Source organism: Pleurodeles waltl, chromosome 4_2, assembly GCF_031143425.1.
Source record: "Pleurodeles waltl isolate 20211129_DDA chromosome 4_2, aPleWal1.hap1.20221129, whole genome shotgun sequence".
Taxonomy (NCBI): Eukaryota; Metazoa; Chordata; class Amphibia; order Caudata; family Salamandridae; genus Pleurodeles; species Pleurodeles waltl.
The window spans coordinates 155,985,001-155,994,004 of NC_090443.1; the positions used below are offsets into that span (position 1 = coordinate 155,985,001).

The 9,004-nt window shown below is 46.8% G+C and overlaps 1 protein-coding gene across 2 annotated transcripts in view; it reads right to left on the reverse strand.

Annotated features, from left to right (window-relative positions):
* ITGA5 (integrin subunit alpha 5) overlaps positions 1-6,798 on the reverse strand; it is a 346,712-nt gene extending 339,914 nt beyond the window's left edge. Inside the window, exon 1 of one of the 2 annotated variants that reach the window (XM_069231024.1) lies at positions 6,509-6,798. In XM_069231024.1, coding sequence (XP_069087125.1) covers positions 6,509-6,675 — 167 coding nt within the window. In that variant the 5' untranslated portion in view covers positions 6,676-6,798. The remainder of the gene's footprint in view (positions 1-6,508) is intronic. The other variant, XM_069231023.1, reaches the window with a different exon arrangement.
* Positions 6,799-9,004: the final 2,206 nt, after the last annotated feature.

The following is a 9,004-nucleotide window of genomic DNA, read 5'->3' on the forward strand; positions in this document are numbered from 1 at the left end:
GAACAAGAATCCCATTGGACGACCTGTTTAATGATAAAGTAGCCTTCAAGAACTTGACTACACGAGCCAGGCACTGAAAGATTTACAGAAAAAGGCTGACAACTACCAATCTGTATTTACAAAACCGTAGCGTTTGAACTAGAAATCTAGTAGAATAAGAACATGGACTCACTAGTTGGGTAGGTTTACTGAGTTTCCGATGGTTCCGAGCCAATGACGAACTGAAATGTAACAGTGCCATAAAGAAAACTGTATACACCAATGGTGTACACTCAAGTGCCTTGTCATGTTGGTGGCAGTGGGTTAGAAGTGTGCGCATGGGGAGGATGCGAGGCACCGGCCGTGGGGTGCAGTTGTGAGCAAGATACACCCTGGATGTGGCCTAGTATCAAATCATGCCATGTAAGAGTACTCCGAGTCAGCAGCAGCATTTGCAAAGTCTTTTTACAGCATTATCCAACAGAGGATTCTGGAATGTATGACCAAACAAGAGTAATTCACTCAAAACCAGCATGAATACCTCCCAATACACACACCGCAGACCACATCCTCACCTTACAAGTTAAGATCACTAAGCCTATGAAGAACATCAAAAGAAGAAACATTTTTCTTTGTGGTAATCTTATTAAAAGCACACACTCGATTCCCCATCCCTCCCCTTCACGACGACAGGCTGCTGCAGCTGATAAAAGCATTCAACAACACGACACGAATCACCTATCAAGCCTAAGTCAAAAACCCAACCGAAGCGAACAGGAAACAGAGAAGGGATTCCCTTAAACCGATCGAGAGATTTTACAAAAAGTACTATTCTCCTACGGGTCTTTTAGAGAAAAGATAGGACAGACTGCTTGCTGCCAGTGCGACAGAACACAGGCCAAGAGGCGTGACTGGGCACCGTCTGGGACAGAGCACAATCCAGGCTCTGCAGCCGGAGTGCTAGATGGCCAGGCTGTGTGTGCCACCATTGTGAGAGGAGGCCAAATGTGCCGTAATTGGCCCAGTGTAAAAGGCCAGTGACCCGGGAGCTAAGCTTTACAGACCGTGATAGCTGGGCGGCCAATGTTACTGACCGAGGCCTAGATTCAAGGCCGCGCGCCAGGAGAGAGGAGGCCCGGCTGTGTAACGGCACCGTCATAGGAAGCTAGGTTGCGCAGCTCGTTTGATAGAAAGAGACTAAGATGCTAAACTGGGCTATCAAATTGAAAAGAGGCCAGGCTGTGCCGCTCGTGTAACTGGCGGACACCGAGACGCCAGGTGTGCTGCAGGCAGTGACGGCTAGAAGCCAGATTGTGCCACGAGATTAGGTTGTGACATGAGAGAGGAGCCAACAGGCCCGGATATGCAACCAGTCTTCAGGGGAACCCAGATTTCGGCAAGCGTGACACTGAAAGCCAGGCTCCGCAGCCAGTGTGACAGCAGGCCATGCGATATAGCCAGCGTGATAGGGAAGATCATTTTCAAACAGTACCAGACACAAACACCCACGAACCAGTTTGCTGGCCCCACCTGTAGGCATGCATTTGGTACTAGTATAGGGGGAACCCAGACAAAAGGAAGCAAATAAATGTGGGGTAAACGGCAAAACCACACATGAGGTTTCAGTGAGAGTGGACTGCTACTGCACCTTGCTGTGTCTTCAGCTCTTTTACCTGAAAACACTACATTTCATCCACACAAAAACGCCGATGACCATACATTGTTCTTCCATACCAAAAAGTCAAAGTTCGCCAGGCCTTCTGCCCCACTCTTAACCGCCGCTCTCCGGACCCTTTCACTGCCTCTGTGCAGGGGCTAGCTAAGTATGCTCCCCCAACAGAAACGAGTATTAAAAATATTGGGACCACGAAGTCTTGTTTTCCTCTTGCCCTTTTCCCTTAACTCTGAAAGCCACGGAGGTGAATGCAAACAGGGAAGCACTGCTAAAAGCTAATGTGGACCCAATTATAATCCTCAAGTGAACACCCCACCCACATTTATAGAAAAACTTGTTCCAAATGTCTAGCCTCCTTTAATCTCCCCTCCGCTTTGTTCTGCCCACTATAGGAGTAAGGAATTGTTTCTATTATCAGCCCCAGACTAAATCCGAATAATTTTGGATTTCAAAAGGTTATCCGAATTCTGATCCCTTTTGGTCTCTCTAACATTGGCAATCAACTACTGATCTGCTTCATGAGCAACTCCCCAGATGCAGTGACACATTTCAGGCTTGAAATGAGCCCTGTCCGCTCATGGATGAAGTTAAGACAAACTGAACTCAAGTGAACCAAAGTCTTCTATCTCTGCAAACAGCCTCCTGTCTAGTCTAAATTGGTGGCCTTCTCCGCCTAGCCAAACACCTGTTCCTGCGACTAAGGTTATGAATCTAGGAGTGACATGATCCCTCCATGTCACTTATCAACCACATTGTATCCACTTACTTTTATCTGCTTAAGATCTCAAGATGGTGCAACCTTTCCTGGCAAAAGGATAGTGATCGAAGCTGCAATACTCCCTTATTTGCACTATGGTAATTATTTTCACAAAACTGGTTTAACATGCTCCACATCAGGCTTTTCCAACGAGCCGTTCGTAAGCCACTGGAAGCTCTGTACCTACCTGTAACTGGCTCTCCTGACGCAGCCCAGCCTACTAAATTAGAAGCTTTCGCTTAGTTGAATGAATACATAACTAAATTAAAAAGTGTGTAAAGAACAAAAAAGGTATGTATTTTCACAACTGATGTTTGGGAAAAATGGTTACATTTACAAAATATACTTAAAAGGTGATATTTGAATGAAATTATGCAGTGTTGAGGAGACTTATTTCTAACATCATGGTCTTGGTGTCAAGTGTATGAATTAACAATGTAGAGGCATTTCGTACTGACAAAGCATTTTTTTTTTTACATTACTGCTGGCAACCCTGCCTGATGGACTGAGATGATTTATTACAGTACATTTTTATATGGTGGCTACTAATGTAATCTTGCCTAATGTGGTCACTAAACCAACTCCAAAAATAGCTCGTTATGATTTTCATTGAACAGAAGTAGCTCTTATTAAAGAATAGGTATGGGGCCCCTGCTCCAGACTATCCAAACTGCTACCTGTGCTTTGCCATCTCCCTCCTTGCCACTCCCCCTTGTACATATTTCCAGACTACACTGGCTTCCTGTACTAAAAATCACAGCCTTTCAATCCCTATAAGGAGCACAAAGCAGTTCCTAAACCTAGCCTTCAAAACCTTTCCTCTTGTTTTCAACTTTACAGGCCTGTGCACACTGTAAGGTCCTTAGGATGCCCGGCAGATGCCCTGTGAGGGCCAAGGAATAGAGTCCTACATTTTGAGCCAATACAAGCTATTTCAACTTCGGCAAAAAAAACTTAAACCCTTACGTTTTTACTAATTTGTTGGAACCCCCCAAACCACTCGTATTCGAGTTCAGCGCTCGAGGACACGCTCAAGCGACAGCACTTTGTATGTATACATACTGCTGGCGTGACAGGGTACCGGGCTGTGCAGTCAGGGCGAGGGTGTTTAAACCAGACTGCGACTGTGTTACAAGCGGCTGTGCATCCAGCGTGACGGAAGAAAGTTCGAGAGGTGCTGTGGAGAGAAAGGTGGACGCAGAGCCAGTAAGGTCCGTTGGCTGCACACAAGCAAGTGATTCCTATACCGCCGTTCAGGGTTGCTAAGTAAACGTTTACTTTTACTCTGTGGACGGAAATGCATTTAACAAAATAAAAAACAGGAGTGCATATTTGTGAGTCACACCTTGGAACACGCAGACCGCAGAAACATCTGTCATTGGAGGCATCATGTACCCATACAGGAAAGCAAACTCCAGATCACAGCGCTGCCTGCTGCTTACATGCAAGGTAATCTAAAAAGCAAGCCAAGGGAGGACTGAAGAGTCGGGTAAGAGGAAATGTAAGTGGATAATAAAAAGGATGTTAAAGAGGGAGAGGAAAAAAGGCTGACAAAAAGACAGAGCAGGCGACTGGAGAACGACACAATGGAGCGGGAGAGTCGTTCAAGTAAACGGCGCAAAGTCATCTGTGCAGTCACGTAGCGTCACATGGTGGAGAGAAGGGGATAAGAGGCAGAGCCCCAGCGGCTGGAGACGAGCCGGGCAGAGTCAGAGTGGAAATGTGTTCAGAACCTAAAGGGAGGGGCCGAGAGAAAGGGCGGTCACACGGATAGCGAGGAGCTGGGTGAAGTCAGCGAGGGGAACCTTGGACCGCTTAGTACCGGGCAGGCCCGAGTGGAGGAGGGCGGCGGGGGCTCAACAGGAGACTCCAAGGCTCAGGCTTTTCGCTCTTTCCTTTGTTCGGCGCTTTCTTTAAACTGCCTTCACTGGGCGGAAGCATGAGGCGCTTGAACGTCTCAGTTACTTAACCTAGGATTGGCTAGTTCTATTTAGGGCACAGTCTTACGTCACATAGAACTAGTATATAAGCAGTACTTTAAATGGGCCGGTACTGAGTACCGGCACTTTTTCATTTTGTGAGGTGGAGTACCTGCACTTCTCGGAAACAAGCAGGTACTCTTGTACGGAATACGTGCACTTCTAATTTTCCATTTAAACACTGCAAATAAGCAAACCCCACTTACATATCTACATGACAGCCCTGCGTCTTCCAGCCTAGACGGGGGGCACTGACCCCCTCAGAATACAGCTACGACTCTCAGGTCCTATGGTAGTCTATCCGAAACGTCCCCTAAACATTTCATAGAATACAGCCCTGTTCCAATGAAAGTCTGTTCGAGTTAGACAATCTCTGACCCGTGCCCACACAAACCCAACCACACAAACCCAAATGACAGCCGCCCTTTCTGGCCCAGTGGAGTTCCCTAGCTAGCGGTCTTAAACAACGAACATAAAACTATCTGTAGCTCACTGTCTGCACTTCCCCAACCCTACCCACCCCCCTCGGAAAAAAAAATGATTTAGAGAGCGTGTTTAGGTGCAGCCGTTACACAGCCAATAACAGAGGCCAGTCTCCCATGTGTGTCTGTGCTTTCTCAGACTGAGAACGCCGATAAGAAACACGCCCGCGGCCCCAGGCTGTAAAGTGGGTGCAACCTCTACACAACACAACCCGGTCTTCCGGCTCACCGGCCAGTCTCCTAATACTGCCTGCACCCCCACGCCCGCCCTCAGATGACTACGAGCGTGCAGCCAGCAGTATTGCTTCATTCCAGTAAAGTCCCTGATCACAGAACGTAAACATGGCAATTAACCTCGAATGTCTGGGCTGTCCCGCACTCTCCCCCCAATACGACCACCACCTTTCAGATCACACGCACGAGTGACTGCTGTACTTCCGGACATTACATCACAAGAACAGAGTAGCGGTTTTACCCACAAGATCGCATGAGTGTGAAAGCGATCAGCTGTAGAGGGACCCTGTGGCGGGAAGAACAATTCTTCCTTGCAGTCTAGAAGAGTGGGGTTCAATAAGGACAGTTTTTACACCCACGTGTGACGCACCAGTCTCTTCCTCCCCAGGGGCAGCTGCTGCCTCCCGGACCTGCTAATTCCATCAGGGTGTGGAGTCCCACTCAGTCACCAAATGCTCCCTCTGCTCTAACCGTGCTCACAGCATGGTGCAAAAACCAAAACTCACACATCAAAAAGACATTTCCCACCCCTGGCAGGCAAAAGAAGACCCCGAGACCACCCCAAAACACTATCCTTGTAAGAGGGGCTTCGTCCCACACGGCAATACAAAAAAACAATAGAAGGCACCCATATTATCAGCTACACAGCCCTTTTCCAGGCGTTCATGCTAGTTACGTTTCCCCTCGGAAAATTATTTTTAGAGACTACCCCTTACGCCCCCACCACAAACACGTAATAATAAAAGGTTTCGCCTAAACGAACCCAAAAGAGTGACCTCCGCTAACACCACTTTCATGAAGAAAGTTTACCTCACGACCAACGTGTGGCACGCGCACCCCAACAGGCACTCTGCAGAATCAAAACTATAAAACTTCGGGTTGACTTCAATAACGCCTTTGTGAAAGCACTCCGCCTAAACCTGAAACAGCAAGGAACATTTCTTTTTGACATGCGGTATTAAAACGTCCCACTCCCTCCATTAAATGATTCCAACTGAAAAAAACATAGGCTCTGGGGCGTTCCTTTTTCCAGAGTTAACCAGATTTTAACAATGTCCTTACTCGCACAAAGCTGCAAGAAACCCAGACCACCGCATCCAGCCCCCTTAACGGTCGTAGCATGTGTGCGTTCCATAAATGCCAACATTTTAGAAGGGGAAAGTGTGAGACTTTAAAAAAATATTCAGGAGAATTACATTCTCCCACTGACTTCCGTTAAAAAAAAAAGGAGGCCATTCCAGTCGGGAGACAGCCAAAATCAAGCCAATCGTTGCCTTAAGAAATCGGGAGTCTCCCGCCTGAATCGGGTCTATTGGCAAGTATGGAGCTGGGAGGGGTGCATTCTGTGAACGGGTAATAGAAAACTCTCCCTTGGGCTCAACTTTCCATTGTTCAGGCTCACCTCTGCGGGTCCGGGAGGTAAAAATCCACAGAAAATCCAAAAAGGCTGCCCTCTGGTCCAGTGTAAACGGCGGGGTTCCCAACATCCAGGTTAAATCCAAGGACCCCCGGGGGGCGGCACAGGGCGAGGAGAGCCGCGAGGGCGGTGAGGACCTGGGGGGCTGCCATGGTGCGTCTCGCGAATTCTCTGTACGGACCAGAGCTGCTCTCAAACTCCGCTCTTGTCTCTACGGCCCCTGCTCCAGACTGCTCTTAAAACCGTGGCTGCGGGCTCTTTCCTGCCTGTGAGTCACTGCAGCGGGTCCTGGGAGGAGTCTGCACAGTCACCGAGCCCCCTCTAACTCTGGCGCAGGGGCCCGCCTGCCTCAGGCATTGGAACTAATTAAGTATGTTCTGTGTGCTTTTCACTTCGCAGCCTTAAACTCTGCCCCCACCCCTGTCCGGTGACATAATGCCATTATTCAAAGACAGCTCTGCCCCACACCTACTTTCTTAACCTGATTAAACCGCGAGAAGTGTCTGTGTGGCCACAGCGGCTGGGGGAGGGTAGAGGACTCCAATTGTCCCTCAGGCGCCCTTCACAGAAAAGTGAGAAAATTGTGCCGCCTCAGGTGTGGTAGTTCAACCATCCACTCCGGTGTGTATTTTTTCATTGCGATATCAGATATACGGAAACCAAGGGCAGATACAAAGAAAACAGTAAAGCTCCGAAGGAACTACTCGTAGCTAACCTGATGGCGTGCACATAACGGAAAATGATAGAAGGATGTTTATTGAGAACAAGAACAAACTCTTTTCTGGTGCGTTGAACGCGCCGTTTTTTTCCACTTATAAGCGCGCTTTGCCCGACGGTACATTACAACAAAACCAGGAGTTAGACTTTTTTGGGTAGGAGGAATCAAGAGATTTGTCCAAAATTACAAAATCTGGCGTTCGAACCTGGCTGGACAGTTTCAAGGCTTAGACCACGTCTGATCTTCAGAGTCTAAGATAATGACAGAGGTTTGCAAGCCGACAAAAGAAGACAGCCTTTTTCCACAGCACAAAGGCTCGTACTAGGACTATACTTTTCTGGTGATCGGATCTCTCCACTCCCAATCAGCGTGGATCGCTCAACATTTGTATATCACGCCGTTGCTGAACAGGTTCTCTGACAGACTGGAGTAAAGTACAAGGATGGTGGCCTCAGTGATGCATAATGTAGTTCATTAGAGAATGGTTGTTTCCAATCAAGACGTTATTCTGTGGGCATGGATAACTAAGTTAATCAATTGAACATGGTTAGTTAATAAAGGAAAGGGTATATTGGGGAGGGACGTTGTGGGGGTTGTAGTCTGGTTAGTAAGTTAAGTGTTAGAGAGGAGGTCGTTTTGTAAGGCTATTGGCCAGTGTTGTGTTTTGTTAATCTGCACCTGTCTCATTAAAAGCGGCCTTTTGCATACTATTTAAGGGGGTCAGAGTTTTTTATGCACCATGTTTCCTAATATACTTTTCTAAAGATCAGATCTCTCACACTTCCAGTCACAGACATTTATAAATCATGTTACTGCTGAACAGGTTCTCGACCAGACGCTTGTAGGAGTAAAGTATGAGGATGGTGGCGTCAGTGATGCATGTTAGCAGTGCTGGAAAGTTGGGGGAGCCATCCGGATCCCTGTCTCAGTAGCTATTTCCCAGGGAATTCTAATAGATTTCTCCTGGTATCATTTTCCAACATCGGGACATAATTCAGGAACACCCCTACATAGTCTGCATTCCCATTGTATCAGCAACCTACAACGGGGTGGGGGGGAGGGGGTGCTGTCTTCTTTTAAATTCCAGAGACAAATATCTTATTTGCTCCTTAACCCCTGATGCTTTTAAACCTCAGTGTTGCTCCCTTGTTTCACTCTTAGGCCTTCATAATGTTTTTCCCATATAAGGTATGTGTGCTAAATTTGCACTCTTTTTCACAATATCGTGGGGATTCTAAAGGGATCCAAGATAAGTGGATCCCCCTTGAGGGGAATGAGAAATTAGCCAAAATATAGCTAAATTGTATTTTTGGGGGGAATAATGGGAAAAAAGTGCTGTGACGTCAACTAAAGGTTTTCCGTGCTAAAATCACCATTTCCCTCAGTTTTCAGAAACAAGCAGAGTGGATTGAAAAACCATTTTTTTACCATAGTTTTGTCATTTTTCTAAGAGCCCATTTTTCATATTTGTTGTGCTATCAACCTAGTTTGTGGTGGAAACAGGTGCAAAACCCATGGGTGAACTAAAAAAAACCTATACATTTCTGAAAAGTAGTCAAAATTCTGATTTCAGCAGGGGATGATTTGTGTAGATTACTCAAGATTTCCCAAAAGAAATTAACTGTTGAAACAAAAAGAAGTACGGAAATTGAGTAGGAAAAATCACTTATTGTGACAACCTTTTCATCTATAACTTCTTGTCATGATAGCTGGTTTACAAAAGCAATACACTATTACGGCTGACAGACTTTTCAGAACTGGGG